Source organism: Lytechinus variegatus, chromosome 13, assembly GCF_018143015.1.
Source record: "Lytechinus variegatus isolate NC3 chromosome 13, Lvar_3.0, whole genome shotgun sequence".
Classification (NCBI taxonomy): Eukaryota; Metazoa; Echinodermata; class Echinoidea; order Temnopleuroida; family Toxopneustidae; genus Lytechinus; species Lytechinus variegatus.
The window spans coordinates 30,466,626-30,484,789 of NC_054752.1; the positions used below are offsets into that span (position 1 = coordinate 30,466,626).

The 18,164-nt window shown below is 37.2% G+C and overlaps 1 protein-coding gene across 1 annotated transcript in view; it reads right to left on the reverse strand.

The window, feature by feature from the left end:
• The window catches only part of LOC121426050 (serine/threonine-protein kinase 17A-like), a 72,146-nt gene extending 54,098 nt beyond the window's left edge, over window positions 1-18,048 (reverse strand). The window contains exon 1 of the mRNA XM_041622192.1: window positions 17,330-18,048. Coding sequence (XP_041478126.1) covers window positions 17,330-17,448 — 119 coding nt within the window. The 5' untranslated portion in view covers window positions 17,449-18,048. The remainder of the gene's footprint in view (window positions 1-17,329) is intronic.
• Window positions 18,049-18,164: the final 116 nt, after the last annotated feature.

Here is an 18,164-nt window from a genome sequence, read left to right on the forward strand (position 1 = left end):
CGGGTGACTTTGTTTCAAAAGTCCAGGTCTAGTCCAGAGGATCTATGCTTGGTTGGTTCTCAAAAAGGAACAAGTCCAACACAGTTCCCATTTAAAAAGGAAAAACAATTTTAGGATTTAAAAACTTTTCATGGTTGATGCTACAGCCCACTACCTAGTAAATGATGCGAGAAGTATTAAATTAATTTGTGCAATTATAAAGAAGCACTCGATCATTAGATGATCCTTTTGCCTATTTTTCTATATCTTTACACAAACATGTTTGGATAATCAGGTAATTTAGCAATTTTCCATCTTTTGGGCGGACCCTACAATGAAACAACTGTGAACAATGAGCTTAAAGTTTAGTACAGCAGAATGCCACGGCTCTTAAAAATACACATGCTGTATTCTATTACTGGAGGCTTCCATTTGATTTTCAGCTGATTTTTTTGGGGGTCAACTTTAAATTTTGTACATGATTGTTAATGTATTGATCTGTGCTAGATCGATAGTAATTTGAGTATCATCGCCTTCACAGCAAAAAAAAATGCTGTTGTGCAATCTATACATACATGTAACTGTACCTTGGTCATTTCTCACCAAGGAAAAGGGCCGTGAATTTTGCAGTGGAAACAAAATCACAATCATGAATACAATGAGAAGTAAATATATGCAGGTACCGCTGAATGCCCTTGTACAATGACTGTGTTTAGACCTTCATGTAAGTAAGTACCTACAGTGTTCATGCAGGCCTACATCTGGAGCAGGACAACAAAACAGAAATCCATTTTGGTTTGCCACAATGGATTGTAATGTCATCATGGGAAGAGACTGACCCTGGTAGCTTACCTTACTCATCTCACCACAACATCCACTCACATGATCAGCAAATTGATCACCTGATCCATACCAAGTGCCACCTGGCCAAGACTCTCCATGAAGGCAAGGATAACCATCACATGACATTTATTAATGATCTTTAAAAAGTTTGTAGGCTTGTTCACATTTGATATGAAAGTTATCTGCTGAGGGGTTCAGACAAAATCTCAGGTAAAAATCTCTTGTCAAGCTCATTTATATGACGTTGTTGAAATAGGAGCTCAAGCATGCACGATGCGAAATGAACAGTACATGTATGTGCCAAGAGTTATGCCCTTCGACTTTTAACCAACAGAAATGGGAATTGACGTACATGTAAAAAACCTTATGCCCGTTTTTTAGCTACATGTACATGTAGGCGAACGATCCTCAAGAAATAACAACAAAATAACTTCTATGGATATGACTTCACCAAAACATTCTCCTACAGTACATGATGTACATGTACATGCCCTAGAGGACAACTTTACTCCCAAGAGGATCCAAGTCAAAAAGGAAGATGTCCTCGACTAGGACGATGTAATCATAGAGGAGTTTTTACATGTACAGTTTTATAATTCAATCAAATTTAAAATTTTGCAGCAATATCTATACCTTGTACTTGATGGTTATTTAATTGCTACTGCTCATTTTTATAATTCATTTGGCAGTTGGCACAATGATTTATGGTTACAGTATTCAGGGACTGGATATATGTGAGGTTACTCTCAAACACTGCTATTGAGTTGCTTCATGCATGGACCTATTTAATAGGTCCATGCTTCATGGATGGGTCTCATCAGGGTTGCATCCATGATTGCTCTTAATACGCAGGTAGTTTGTCCATAGGTTCAGCCTTCGTGATTCACAAAAACATGACAGACAAAAGGTAAAAACCACACACAGGTTATTTAATCAATCATCCATAATTTTCAGCTGTTTAAAACCATTATTTACTCAATATTTAATCTGATATTCCCACATCAACCTGAGGCCGGATGCAATTTTTCTGTTCTGTGACTTTTTCACCTAGTAATTCATGATGCCACTTGGTACATTTAGGTAAAGCTTTTGAACTAAACAGGGAAAACAGAATCTCAAATAACATTTGAACGTATTTTTTAGTTTTGTCCTCGGACATAGGGATAACTGGGGGAAATTAGCATTAGTGTAGAGTAAAAAAATTGACTTGATGCAAAATTGCAATTATTTTAATAAAACTTTCTTTTCTCATGCTACTACTATTGCTACATGATTTCTTTAAGCTACTGAAGCCCATGAACATACAGGTAGACAGAAAAGGTACATGTACAATGTATGCCATTAAGAGTAACAAGTGGAATGCCTCTGGCCGTCTCACCTGCATCACGCAGTTCAATATAGCAGCAGTGCTGACTTTGAATACTACTCTAACTCGCACAAGATGTTCAGTGATACATGGTTACTCTTATGTCCACGTTTTATGAACTAGACCAATAAACTTACAGAGATATGATGGTTATTCAACAAAAAAACCCAACATGGCCAAAGTTCATTGACCTTACATGACCTTTGACCTTGATCATGTGACCTGAAACTCGAACAGGATGTTCAGTGATACTTGATTACTCTTATGTACAAGTTTCATGAATCAGATCCATAAACTTTCAAATTTATGATGGTAATTCAACAGATACACCCAATTCGGCCAAAGTTCATTGACCTTTGACCTTGGTCATGTGACCTGAAACGTGCACAGGATGTTCAGTGATACTTGATTACTCTAATGTCCAAGTTTAATGAACTAGAACAATAAACTTTCAAAGTTATGATGGTAATTCAACAAATACCCCGATTCGGCCAAAGTTCATTGACCCTAAATGACCTTTGACCTTAATCATGAGACCTGAAACTTGCACAAAATTTTCAGTGATGCTTGATTACTATCATGTCCAAGTTTCATGAATCAGATCCATAAACTTTCAAAGTTATGATGGGAATTCAACAGATATCCCCAATTCGGCCAAAGTTCATTGACCCTAAATGACCTTTGACCTTGGTCATGTGACGTGAAACTCACGCAGGATGTTCAGGGATACTTGATTAACCTTATGTCCAAGTTTCATGAACTAGGTCCATATATTTTCTAAGTTATGATGACATTTCAAAAACTTAACCTCAGGTTAAGATTTCGATGTTGATTCCTCCAACATGGTCTAAGTTCATTGACCCTAAATGACCTTTGACCTTGGTCATGTGACATGAAACTCTAATAGGATGTTCAGTAATACTTGATTAACCTTATGGCCAAGTTTTATTAACTAGGTCCATACACTTTCTAAGTTATGACGTCATTTCAAAAACTTAACCTCAGGTTAAGATTTGATGTTGACGCCGCCGCCGTCGGAAAAGCGGCGCCTATAGTCTCACTTTGCTTCGCAGGTGAGACAAAAATGGATGATATATTGCAAATTGTAGATAAATGCACACCTGGTAAATTCATTGAGAAAACACTGCACATCTATGGACGAGTAGCTGTACAAGAGGCCATAACTATGCTTATAATACAATTGAAAAGCTGGCTGGTTGGAAAGTGAGTATTCAAAGAAAATGACAAATTGTAACACAAGAGCAACCAAAGCGAGAAAACCCAATCAATTACAAATGCCGTGTTACTCTCACACTGGAACTCTGTAAAATTAATGCAATACATCTACACTTGATTGCACTATAAAGACAAGGACAAGACAAGGATACCAGGATGCACTTATCATACACTTGAATTCATTCAATTTGTTATGCAAGAATAAATGGCTGCATACAAAGATACAACGTAAACCCATTAATATCTCAAGGGAAAGGCTCTGACGGCAAGTGCATTTATCACACCACATGCACACGTGAAGTCAAGATTACCCCCCTCCCGTCTCGTCTCGCGGGGTCTCTGTAGACACGTTCCAGGATGAATTTCATATTCATTTGCTTGGAAACATATGTCAGGTGGAAAATTTGTCTCCCTTGCTTGGTGGATAGGGGAATGAGTCATAAATCATGTGCCAAATTAGGCCGGTACTCAATGGCTTAAGCAATGACAAAGAATCAACCAAATACTCTGAAGTATGAGCCAGTGTGTCGGGACTTGGGAGCAACTCCTTTTTAAAAAATGTCACCACTTGATTTAGGGGGAAAACACCTGCCAAAAAATAATCAAAAGTTAAAATAAAAGTAAACTGAAATAATGAAATAACAAATTAATAATTATTTGATTCTGAAAAAGGAGCTTGAGCTGGTGGTGGTAATTGATACCTGACTGCTAGTATAAGAAACAAGAGGACAGAGAGCTTAAAGTCCTCTCTGAGGGACATGGTGATGAAATAAATGCCTTACAAAAGGGTAGTATTCAGTAGAACTCATACATGTACATGTACAGTATGTACATTACGAATTATGCAAGTACAGTACTTGGGATGCTCAATAGGACAAATAAAAACAGTTTACAAAACTGACATAAATAATGTGTACCGGTATGCTACATGTACTTTCAAGAATTACAGGATTCAATGATAAACAGAATGATTCACCCAGTTCTCTGAAATACCCTTTTAACAACTTCATCTGTGTTTGAGTTTTATATTTACCTAGCTTTTAAATTTATTGTTATGCAGGTACTAAAGTTATGCAACTGTACATGTATTGACGCAGGTCCCACACATGAAGCCTTGTTATGGATCTGCTTTGTGTACAAGACATATCAAACAAACGTAATGAGAGGGGGGGGATTCAACATTCTTGAAGGGCAGTTTGGGCTCTTGACAACAACAGATTTCTGACAATTCAAAAAGATCACAAAGTCCTACCAGAAACAGTCAGTCACTGACCAGGAAATTACAACACACACTCCTCCTTTTCAGTCAACAAGCTGTTTACTCCCGTCTTTTCCTACGAATATAGAAACCTTGAAGAATTGCACGAAACCCTTGTCCATCAATAATAAGGAAATCATCACAAAACAGAACTTGGGCATTGATATACTCAGCAGTCATTCCTCGTAATAGGATCAGGTTTGTCAAAAGTCGGTGGTCAAGTGCCACTGGACAATAGCCTGCTTGAAAATTTGCATTAATCTGTTTCTTCTAAATCACTCCTGTCTGACTCTCTCCTCCTGTGAGCACCGAGGGTCTCCGAAATTGCTTTTCAAATGGGGTCGAAGACCTCTTAATTTGTAAGTGGGCTACTCCTCCTCCACCCCACTTACAAACAGTATTAGGATGACTTTTGTATTGTCTTCCTAGAGTGGAAAGGGAATACCAATTCACACTGGCATGCTAAGCGAAGTCACTGACTTCCCCAAGAGAGCAATGTCATCTTGTCAGCGATTTGGCAACAACTTGCTTCCAAAATATTCACAAAATATGTTAGATACAATGTACATGTAAAATACATTTAAAGAATGCCATATTGCACAATTGCAAAGAGAAGACTTTAAGAGAAAAGATGAAGAGAATGAACATTTTGAATCATGGACCTAAGCCAATTTTCCAAACCCCCCCCCCCTCACAAATCAAACAGCGAAAGGAGTCACAAAGAAAAAAAAATGTTTGCAAAGTCTATAATATTTTCAACACACAACACAAATGGTGTATATATATGTGAAAGTAGTTTTTAATATTAAGGAGCTTCAAGATCATTGGTTTGAGGGATGGGTGAAGTATTCCATGTACAGTATGTACGGTGTTTCATTTTGAAGATCTCTATTCTCAAAAATAAAAAAAATTCTTTGGAATTATTTTGTTCCCAATACATGTATATATTTTTTTATTTCAGAAAAAAAAAAACTTTTTAACAAGCTGCATGGGTATGAGGGACCTTGGTACATGTAATTTTTTTCTTTCTGTACAAAAATGCCGGAGGATGAAAAAACACAACAGAAAAAAAAAGAGAATAGAAACTGGGGACTAACTAGCCTGAGAAATATTTTACCTGGTCTATTCAGAGCGACTGCCAATCTGAGAGATCCAGTGTTACTTTCGAAACCAGTTGCCATGGCAACCTTTGATGCCAAAACACCCTCTGAAAGGCACTGGGAAAAGGGTTTGTTTTGCTAACTTAAGATCACACCTCACCCCCACGCACACCTCCAAATAGTAACAAGTATGCACAATGCTCTGTTCTTATTTGAAAACCAGTAGACAGTGAGTAGTCATGTATGTGTGTACATGTACATTCTATTCCATTTCCAGTATTGTAAAAACATAAAGCTTCACTTGCATGTACATGTACTTTTTTTCCATATCAAAACTGCATACTGTACACAATTTTATACGTGAAAAAATCATTAATAGCAAAGAAAATTGTTTAAATTACAAAGAAAATTGTTTAAATTACTGAGATGGAATAATACCCTGTGAATTCTGTCGTTCATCCTCTTGCCTCTTTCATAATTTAATTTCATAGATAATTTTTTTCATAGATTTTTTATTATAAATGTAGGTACAATGTAGACATCTACAGTGTCGGTGGATGAAAAGAGCTGTGCGGTGTCAATGTACATGTTCCTTTTGCACGTGTCACTGGTTAAGGAGAATTTAAAGAATTTCACGGTTAACTTCATTTCTCTCTCTTTCTAATTCTCTTTATATTGCCCAATCTTTAATCTTTCCATCTCTCTCTGTCTTTCTTTTCTCTATTCTTTTTATTCTATGAACTTCAATAAACCAATCCTGATAATGAAAGAAAACTGGGCTCGTCTCTCACACCCACGTTAGTCAATTTTTTTTCAATTTGATAAAAATAAATCATTTTAGAATGTCCATGACAAGGTCGCATTTCATTTAAGATTGAAAAGGTAATGGTTATGACTTTGAGCATTTGACTACAAAAATCGAGCAATTACACAATGTAGTACAGTGTACCTGTATCTGTTCCCCATGTTCCAACACCTGTGAAATACTTTTTCAATTTGAATTTTGAATACATGTATATCAAATCAATTATAAAGCAAGGTCAATATAAAGCATTGTTTACAAATCTGTAATTAAGGAATTTAAGCATGGGAGGGGTCGGTAGTGTTTCTGAGAATTTAGAGTAAAATATATATGTATATGTAGACCTACATGTTGAGCAAATGAAATGTAATTCATTGCATCTTGTCTTGTTATTAAGACCTTGGCAAGTAAAATTAAGAAATTTCATTTAAAATCTTAATCAGAGAGAGAGAAAAGCCAAAGGACAATTCTTTTATCCTAGAATAAATGGACCCAAAATATTTTCTAGAATAAACAAGGTTTATTGAGATTTCATTTTATCCCTTCCAGTCTGCTGGACATCGATTGTCCAGTCCATGGACTGACCATTCAAATTGACCATTGGAAAGTGACCAGTAGAGGCCATCACCTCTGATGACGCAGAGCCATTCGGCCTGGTCAAGCCAGGTAAGCCATACAAGTGTTCTCAGAACACCAAATACAAAAGATCGCGTGCAAAGCTCACACACAGAAACAAGTTTCAAATGAAACAGAGAGAAAGAAAAAAGTGAACAAGAATTGCACAAACAGTACATGTATGGCAAGACAACTACATGTACATGTACAAACTCTAAAATATTTCAGCTTCAATGCAGTGAATAAAAGGCAAGGTGACCATTTCCAGCAACAAATTGGTGCTAATTAAATGTCGGATTAATAGCTTGACCATAGTCATTGCCTGACATTACTCCTTCTGTACAGACCAATTTTGTTTGGGTGCTGTTTTTTATGCTTATACTAGTAGGGGGGAATGGCTTCAGCATGTAGACTTACAAAAGACAATTGTATGTGGCCAATTTTCATTTTTTATGCTTATTTCTAACTGGGAAAGGGGGGGTGGCTTCAACTGTGTCAGAACATTCATGAACTGACATAGCAACAGACAATTGGAGCTTAACTATCTGACCATTCAACCACGGAAAACCTTGTTACAATCACCAGATAGGCCTACACGTGGAAGGTCTATGCTTGGCCAAACTGTACCCATCCAAACCAGACAACAAAACAACTCTTTCCATAGCCTGAGGCAGTAATTACAACTATCAAAGTGACTTACTTGTACAAAGCAATTTGTGGTTCTTAAACCGCCACTCTTGTGACATCACTTCAAAAGACGGATAAAGATTTGTGCACATAGCAACAGCACCACAGAGAAGTGACATGCTTGTATCAGCTGCATGTTGGAGATTACGCCAACTTCATGTACCCTCTGATTTTCTAAAAATTTCCTGGCACTCGTATCTAGTCAGAGTCAGATTCTTGGAGAAACAACAACAGAATTTTGCAAAGCAACACACTTAGTATGGACATGACTCTTTGTGCATGTTTATGTTGTTTGTGACTGATAACTATAACTTTTAGGGGTCCTTTTTTTCTAATTTGAGGTTTAGAGTTTATCTTTAAACAGGTATTTTAAGATTATTTTGGGGGTTGGCTGCATGCTGGTGATTAAATATTGTAGGCCGACAATAGTATCCCAGCTCGCCTGCAATTTCCTGGCAGTTGAAAGAAATGCATGGCTGTCTGACAATGTCCATAAGAAAAAAAATGTCCATACATGTATGTACATGTATTGTACAAGCCTACAGAGTATACCATTCAATGCTCTTTAATGTAGAATTAGCCTACTCTACAAAAACAAGAAAAGCACAATCACATGCATTATCTGAGCAATTACTTGCAACATGTACAAACGCACTTTATACAGTTGAACAATCGTCCCAAATTCTTAAAACTAAAAATTGCCTGGCATGGTATACATGTAGGCCTACATGTATACAGTAACACATAAACACAGACTGCATTTCATAGATCTCTCGGCATTCTTACAACTCGCTCACAATTCTTTCAATTGACAGAGTACTTTAATCCCTGGATTAGAAGAGTTTAGACGCTTGTCTCCATGCAGTTCATAACCTCATAAACATGTACAGAATGCGTTTCCTGGTTCATCATTCTCAAAATGTCAGTTATTTCATGAGTGTATACATGTACATGTGATCTTGAGATGTGATTGGCTATAACTTTTGAAAAGAATTCGTAATTTTTCAAATCTGATGTTGTAGTTGTAATATGTAGCTGTATTGACAGCGCAATAAGAAAAGTTACTTTCCCTCTTTTTGAAGTCTGAAAATTGGGTTACAATGAAATAAAGTGTAAATGGGAATTTAGGCTAAAGTAATAATGACGTTCCTTTGTAGCCTAGCAGGACTTTCCAATATAATCTGCCTACAATATTGCTGAGACAGTTCTGAATGATCACCCTTCAACAACGTTCACGTACTTCAGTGCTGAGACACTTATGAATGACATTTGTTTTCGTTTCAACTTTGTTATATTTTAAAATGTAAGAGATCACACTCTAGCAGGCTTTCCTTAAAGTTCAAATAGTATTCAAACTAATTACCAGCTATCACCATACACCATGCTGTGTTGTATCTTATCTGAACATGATGAATCATTGAAGGTTATAAAGTGAAGCAGTCCTTTACATAAGTGCTGCCAATACATGTGTCTGAACCTCATGTCCAACAAGTGTTACCTATCAATGTATCGAGTTTCACTTCCTCATGTAAATATTGTATTCAAAGCAACATCCAATATTAGTATCCATGAACATACTGTACAGTACATTCCCAAGTATGACTTTGTTCAAGATTTCAAACTTTCTTGCATGTTGCAGTACATGTACATGTAGGTCCATGGTTCTTGGAATCTTGCTAGAATGTGAATGTCATTAAATGCAAATTTGCTCAAAGTGAAAATGGACAATATTTATATATTTTTTAAGAAACATGATTATCTCGAAATGAAAAGACTTGTTTTGCTTCAAGAAATGTGATGTGAAGTGCCTGAAATAAATTATGATCAATAAAGTTTTGCCATGTTCAATCAACATACATTTTCATTGAAAACATAAATTTTGCAGATCACAGGCAGATCATGTGAAGTGCTAATAACAGGTCTGCTATAAAGCACTGCACTATGAGATATTTTCAATTTCATTTTGGATTGCTTTTTTTAAAATACATATGTATGGAAATGCATGACATGTGCATGAGAAAAGTTGGTGTGATGAGGCACTCAGACACACAAGTATCAACAGATCAATAAAAGCTGAATAAAATACTGAAATACTATTGATTGTGTTTTTGGTAGTGAATGGAAACGACTAGTGATACCTGGGAAATGTTACAACGGAGTTTGAGCTTGGAATCTTTGTAATGTTTCATCGGACACGAGAGTGGAATGAATGCAATGAGAAGGGGAGAGAAACCTCAATCAATTTTGATGTAACACAATGATGTACATGTAAAGCCTATGCAATTGTTGAAGGAATATGTACACATGTATGTAGGTTTACATGTAGGTGGTTTGGTAGACTTTTTTAACTCTTGCCTTTCAAACAGTCGGCCGCGGTTCAAAACACAGCCATGTTATCAATTTTTGCCAGCAAGTAAAGGATTGTCACTCACATTCAAATTGTGCTGAAGTAGAATGTGAGGTGAATAGGTACATGTAGGGCCTCGTGGTACATACATGTACATGATACATGTACTGTATGTAAGGCTGTAACTGGCAAGAATGACTGAATTGACTGAATTTTGACTGCAGGTTGAATAAACCACTGGAATTGAAAATAAGCCAAGGAAATACTGTACATGAAGTTGTAACCATAAAAATGCATATTTTGTATTTCACTTTATCATTTTATGTATACATGTACAGTACACACAGTACCTTGGCAAGCAGACATTCAAAGCCTCTCCTTTTTATTTTTTTTTACAATTCTCTTTCAATCATTTTGTTAGCTCAGTCTTTATACTGATTTAATACTCCTGTATAATCTTTCGTAATTTTGATAGACATACCGTACATGTCTATCACTCTTGAAAAAAGAAATTATACCACATGTATAGCACTACACTGCATAGATGTAGGCCAAAATGTACACGTACATGTACAGTAGTGTTTGCTAAAACCTTGCAATGGGAAAAAACACATGTCCCAGGTACATCTACAGAGAATGGCAAAATACCGCTTTTTGAAATTTGAATGGAAACAAAGTTCACAGGACTCCTGGGATACAACGTGTAACGAACGATGACTCACACTCCACTCAATGCGAGTGTCCAGGATAGCCATGTAGTCTTGTAATTCAGACCTTTAATCCTGTCTACTATGACAAATGGTATCTTTAACACTACAACTCTGATGGCAATATGTATTCCATGCCAAAGGAAAAAAATCTTAAACAGATCATGGAAATAGGCAGAAAAACCTGCATTCATTTATATCTTCTGAATTTAACTACTTTGTGTGTTTTGTTAGAGGTGATATCTCCTTGGTTTAATAGCTACAGGGTGATTGTATGGTACACAATTGAGACACTGTGAAAGACTATATACATGTAGGCTCTACATGTGGGGCAATATACATGTATTTCAGCCCTGCATGCTAAAGCAGCAAACTTCAAAGTTCGGAAGGAACAAGTCACATCAAAAAAAAAAAAAAAAATTGAGTTTTGGAATTTTTCTTCCTTCATCACATCATTTTAAGAATGGGCAGTATAGGCCTGCATGTTCATACATGTATGTACTGTACCATCTGCAAAAAAAAAACAATGTTGATTGGAAACTTTTCAGATTCAAATAGACATTAAAGTAGAAATATATTGAAAATCGTAAAAACTGGAGAATCATATATCACAATAAAGGAGAAAATAAAGAGAACTCGATGGTGTACATCATTTATCATGGAGACAGATGAAACTCAGTTAATTGATAGTTTAAAGTTCTCTCTCTGAATGCTTCAAACACGCAGAATTACGTCCGCGAAATTGGGGATTTTTTTATGACGTCACTGTCTGTACGAGAGGCGTGATTGGCTCTCCCACGTGAAGCTCCACTTGCATGCAAAACCTGTTGCAAGGGTACATTTTCTCCACATTGTCACTGAATACTTCGATCCCGAAATGATCGAAAGAAAACCCAGAATTTTATCTAGATTTGGATTTTCAAATTGATGATTTTGAGATGAAGAGAATGATGATGAAGTGAAACAACACAGTGACGTAGTTGGAGGTAAATTGGGGGAAATAATTACGCCGATGAAGATGATGATGAAAATTCAACTTGCAACACAATCACAAGTAAAGTCATGTACATGTACATACCGATTCGCTACCCATTCATGCTGCTGGAAGTGCTAGCTACACCGCGCGGGCCAAATTGAATTCATGCTGAACATGAATAACCACATCCAGACAGTCTATCATAAAAAGGAAAATGATATAACTGTACTTACAAACAAGTGAATAATCCGAACCTGAAGGCAAATCAACTCAACGAATAGTACCAGACGATATGGCATATGCATTGACGATAAACTTCATGTGGCTGGATAGATTGTCACTCGTTCTGTTAGATGTAACTTTTATCTCATTAATTTGACAAAATTATGAAACTCGGGGAATTATTATTCTATATAAAAATATAGTAACATCTCTTATCATTTTTTGAATTACGATAAAACCTGTTTTGAAGGAAAACGTTGAGGTAAATTAAAATTAGATGTAAAAGATCATCCCATCATGCGTACATTGTAGCATTATGTGATCGTAAACAAACCATCACAACAACACATGCCGTATTGTTTGCTCGCCTTGGCTGAGACTGAGAGAATAGATCTATGCACGTGTTGCACAGCTCTCAATCAGCAAGGAAGGATACGTGCATGTTTGCGATGGTTTGTTTGCAATGACATACAAGCTACGCATGTTGGGGGGGGGGGATTTAAAAGTAATTTTAGTTTATCTCAACGTTTTCCTTCAAAAGAGGTTTTATCGTAATACAAAAAATAATAAGAGATGTTACTATATTTTTATATATATAAATAATTCCCCGAGTTTCGTAATTTTGTCAAATTAATGAGTTACAAATTACATCTAACAGAACGAGTGACAATCTATCCCAGCCACATGAAGTTTATCGTCGGTGCATATCGTCTGCTGCTATTCGTTGAGTTGATTTGCTTTCAGGTTAATTCGGATTATTCACTTGTTTGTAAGTACAGTTATATCATTATTTTCCTTCTTATGATAGACTCTCTCTGGATGTGGTTATTCATTTTCAAGGATTAAATTGGGCCCGCGCGGTGTACGTATAGCTACCACTTGTAGCAGCAGCTGCATGAGTTGGTAGCGAATCGGCATGTACATGACTTTACTTGTGATCGTCAGGCAAGTTGAATTTTCATCATAATCATCGGCATTGTTCCCCCATTATTTACCTCCAACTACCTCACTGTGTTGTTCACTTCATCATCATTCTCTTCATCTTTAAAATCATCAATTTGAAAATCCAAATCTAGATAAAATTCTGGGTTTTCTTTCATTTCGTGATAGAAGTATTCAGTGACAGTGTGGAGAAAACGTACCCACGCAACAGGTTTTGCATGCAAGTGGAGCTTCACGTGGGAGAGCCAATCACGCCTCTCGTACAGACAGTGACGTCATCAAATTCCAGTCAATTCAGAGACCGATGCGAGGCATATTTCGGAGGGGCATTTTAGCGTTTTTTAATCGGCGATTTTCACCTTTTTGTATTTTTTTCGGTATTTTTGAATGACCCACTGATGATCCCCACATCATTACCTTTCCATTGATATATAATAAGACCACATTCATATTCAATATATTTCTCCTTTAATTCTCTTCCAGTTTGGTTTGATATCAGGACAGTCGATGGATTGATTGCAGTATCAAGAAAAGGAACAATGTTCGTGTGCTGGTGGTACAGGGCTGAAGGGGTATAATGTGATAGACTATTTAAATATGAGTACAAAACTTTTAGATCCAAGTCAAAATATACATTTAGAGAGATCAAGATATGCTCATTGCACAATTAACATTTTAACACCATACAGTATGAACATACAGGCAGTAGTATTTTCTGCACTGGTTTGGGCTTTTCCCCCAATGGCTTTAATAAGTTCATTTCAAGTTATTTTTTCTTTACCACAAATACTAGAAGAATGCTGTAGTTGTAGCTGAGCTTATAGGTCTATTTGAACTGCTGTACATAAATTTTTTACAAACTTATTCATGCTATTCCTCTTGACACTATAAGGGCTTGGCTTAAAATTTCAAGTCCCAGGAGATACATGAATCACGAAACCTAGATCTACTCTATTAAATGTAGTACTGACCCCCCCCCCCACACACACACACATACACACAAAAACACTCTATAGGGCCGTCTGCACCATCCCGAGTTTTCAAATTAGCGCGCTATTTCTGATCCGGCAAATTATCCCGATCTGAAAAATCTCGAGATTGTTTGTAATGCAGACGCAATTATCGCGCTAGTTCGTAGGATTAATCTCGAGATTGCAATCCCAAGTCAACTCGGGTTTATTTGCAAAATAGCGCGCTATTTACGAATTATCGCGCTAATTCGTAGGTGCAGACGCACTCGGTTTTGGACTCGGGTTAATTTATTCATGACCTTCAGTCCATAATGCAATTCGCGTTCCATTTCCGCCTTGGTAAAAACATAAACAGCGATTATACCGAACGCATGCGAAAGTCAACTTTATCATAGCGTTCATCAATTCCCCAATCAGCAACGATGGTGTCAAGCCCCCCGTGAATGGATTTTGGGAGAGACCAGACCGATGGGGGAGGCGCTCGTTATCGACGATGGTCATAGTCAATAACAATACTGACAGCATTGTCGTCTTATTCCTTCGCAAAATGTGAGCAAATAGCATTTCTTTCCTCCCCCTCTCTCTCTCCCCCTCTGTCGTTGCCTCGGAGTCCGCCATCACTCGCTTATAATTATAGCGCGGCTGAGCTGAGAGGATTGTTGCATAACAACGGTCGAATTCGGCGAAAGAGTACATGTACTTGATTGCATATCGCGGGAAGTTATTCAAAAGCGCGGGCCGTTGAAACTCCAAGATCGAAAGTGCGCATGCTCGGAATATCGGGCTTGTTGCCTCGCTCGAGTAAGAATCGCTCTTCGTGCGATGGTGGAGACGGGGTTTCTTGAATCTCGAGATTAATCGCGAAGAGGGCTGATCGGGCTAAAATCTCGAGATTGAGCAAACTCGGGATGGTGCAGCACCGCCTTATGAGGTGTAACTAAGCAGCTCTTTGTTGCACAATGAAGGGATTCACTCTGTGAGAGGTCCATCTGTGTGCCAGGAGATTACTCTATGGCCTCTTCTTGTGGTTAAAGATCTGCGCATAAAATGCTTTTGTTTGTTGTACTATAGGTAGGGCATCAATGGACTGATTCATGAACTTGAAGCATTTAAATGAAGATGAATGGAGGCACAACAGCTCACAGCTGATGGCATAGCAAGTATGGATTTAGCAAGGACTATATACCCCAAAACCACACAATGCAGACACAGGGCTCAACATTAGCAGTGGCCCGGTGGCCCGGGGCAACCAAAAATGAGAGTCGGGCCACCAAAATTTTGTAAAAGCCAACACTTGGTGGCCCGGTTGGGCTACCAAAGTTTTGATAAATTGTAATGTTTTCTATTGTTTTAGGGCCACCAAAAATATGAAATTGATGATTTTGGTAGATTGTTTGGGCCACCAAGAAAAAAAGTTAGTGTGGAGCCTTGCAGACACATAAACTTAATGCAAAATGTAGGGCTAACAGGATGTAAATTTATATTGAAAGTTACATAATGGTGTTGGTGATATGAAATTAAAGTGATCACAAAAACAAAATGAATGAGGGGTAGTCATTAACATTATGATCCAAAATCCAAATGTAAATCATCTGAACTTCGAATGTCCAACTCTAGTATCAGCAAATAGTATGCAAACATCATCCTCTCTACTCAGCATAATGTGTACACATGGTAAAGGGGTGTTGATTGGAATAGAAGTAACAAATCAAACATAACTCTATAATGTAAGTCAATTTTTCTCTAGAAATATTGAATATGATTGGACTAATATTTCAAAGTGATAAACATTGGTTTGACTTTAAAAAAATCTGAGCTAGAAGGTCACACTTGTCACCTGTGTCTGTGATATGTTACAAAAATGAAGCCCAGAAAAATTGCATTCGATAATAATTATTTAGTACTTCAAAAATGGAAATACATGTATAAAGTGACCGGAAACACCATCTTAATTTCATCCCATACACTTATGTGTACTATTTAGGTGTCTATAAGACGCCTATTTACAAAATCGGGGTTTGCCTTGTAGTTTTCGCTTTTCATTCTCAATAATGGTTGTTTCCAGGGTTTATTAGTTCTAATACATGCACCTGTACACATTTTTCATCTTGGTTTGAGAATTTTTTAAATCAGCTGCTCACAAAGTTAAACAATACCTTTATTAAGTGCTGACACGGTATTGATGTATTGTTGCCTTGGCTAATTCTGTGACTATTTTCATATATTGTCGGTTGTACGTACATGAGGTAGATCTACAGAGATTTCATCTTGCTCTGACTACATAATCTGATACAAAAATTAAATCGTTCAGAATAAGATTGGAATGAAATGATAAAATCACTCCCTAGAACAGATGGAGCTGATCTTCAATTGAAGAGGAGCCAATAATAGGAAAACAAAATTGAGTTACAATGTAGAAAATTAGAAATAAATGTTTAGCTGTTTTTACAAATTCATCTCCCAAAGTTGAGATGAAAAATTTAAAAATGTTATTCCATTTTTAATAAAGCATCAATCAACCCCCCCCCAAAAAAAAGGCTTAATTTATTTATGATGGAGGGCCCCAAGTCTGCGCACCTAACAATTTGAGTTCAGATTTAACACAATTTTTTTCTTATTACACAAAATCTTTGAGTTGATAATGTTCCTTATATTATTAAGAGTAAGTGTACCAAATTTCTCATTAAAAAATAAAAAATATAGGATTTTCTTGAAAAAACTGCGGGCAGTTATTTTCAGATTGAAAAAAACAATGGTACCCCATGTCTGCGCACTCATTCACTTTGCCCACGTTTCGCGGATTTTGATGACAAAGGCTGCATTTATGAGGGCAGGCTGTCACATGAAATGCCCTGAATTCATTATTTTTCCACCATTTTGAGTCGGATTTTTTAATGAATACCTGCCTATGTATTGCATTTGTAAAGTTCGTGCTCGTTGCGTATCTTCTTTAATTAGAATCGCGCAGATACGCGGGTGCGCAGACTTGGGAGACCGCGCAGACATGGGCCTATGGGGGAACTGAACATACTACAAAATTACAAATGCAAATAGATCTAGGTCTAACTCTAAGACTAACTCACAGCGCAGGCTAATTTAACGTTATGGATTTCATCATCATAATTGCACCATCCCAGATCCCGTCTAGCCAGGAGGTTCCTAAAGATTAATTCATTGATTCACTACTCTACGTACATGTAGTAGCCTAAATGAATTAATCTCTATAGAAGCCTCCTGGCTAAGCTGTTCCCTTTTTTAGTTAAAAAAAGAAAAATTACCTTCCAAGTTCATTGATCGTTGAATACGAGGAATGGAAGTTGCCCTCTCTATATTTCTTTGTAGTTCCATCAGGAACCACTCGAGATCTATTCATGATTTGTACTTGTCGAAGAGGCATCAGTCTTAGAAAAATCACACGATAAATTCTGTCTGATTCGTAAAACTTTTGGTATAAATTGTTGATGCTTTTCAAAAATGTTTGGTCACTCGTCTCAAGTTGTTTTGCAAATCTAACACAATTCACAATCCAAGTTTAATCAAATGGTTAAAAATAAAATCCGTTTATCGTTAACTCGCTTTAAAGAGTTTCCAGCGACAAAGAGCGATTTGTTGATACTTAAACAAAAGAAGAAGTGAAGGCCGTGATTCTGAGTCGGCTTGCTTCTGCTACACAGTGTTAGCTGCTGAACTCACGCGATCAATGCGACGATCGGCCTATTCATCACGGGCTCCCATCGGCCTGGAAGTTCACAGCGATGCGTGCACGCAAAGTATTATCTTGTTCTGAACAAAACTGCTTGTAATTCAAAAATCTTCTTTCCCCTGGCATTCTCTGATTGATTATCCGTTCGAAGGAATACTTCGTCGATGAACATGGACTTTCTTGTTCTCAGAAGGCATCACGAAGAGTTAAAAATGTGACTTTCTACGCAGCATCTTTTTCACCGGTAGCGTTGTGTCCGCCGCATATCTTTGTTATTTCACGAATTCGAAGTAAAACCGGAAATGCACATTGGTCGGCAATGTGTGCGCGTGCGCAAAGATATTCAGCGTAGATTGTGTCGTCATCAAAGAGAGGCCCTGATTGAATTTTGACCGGACCGGTGTATCGAA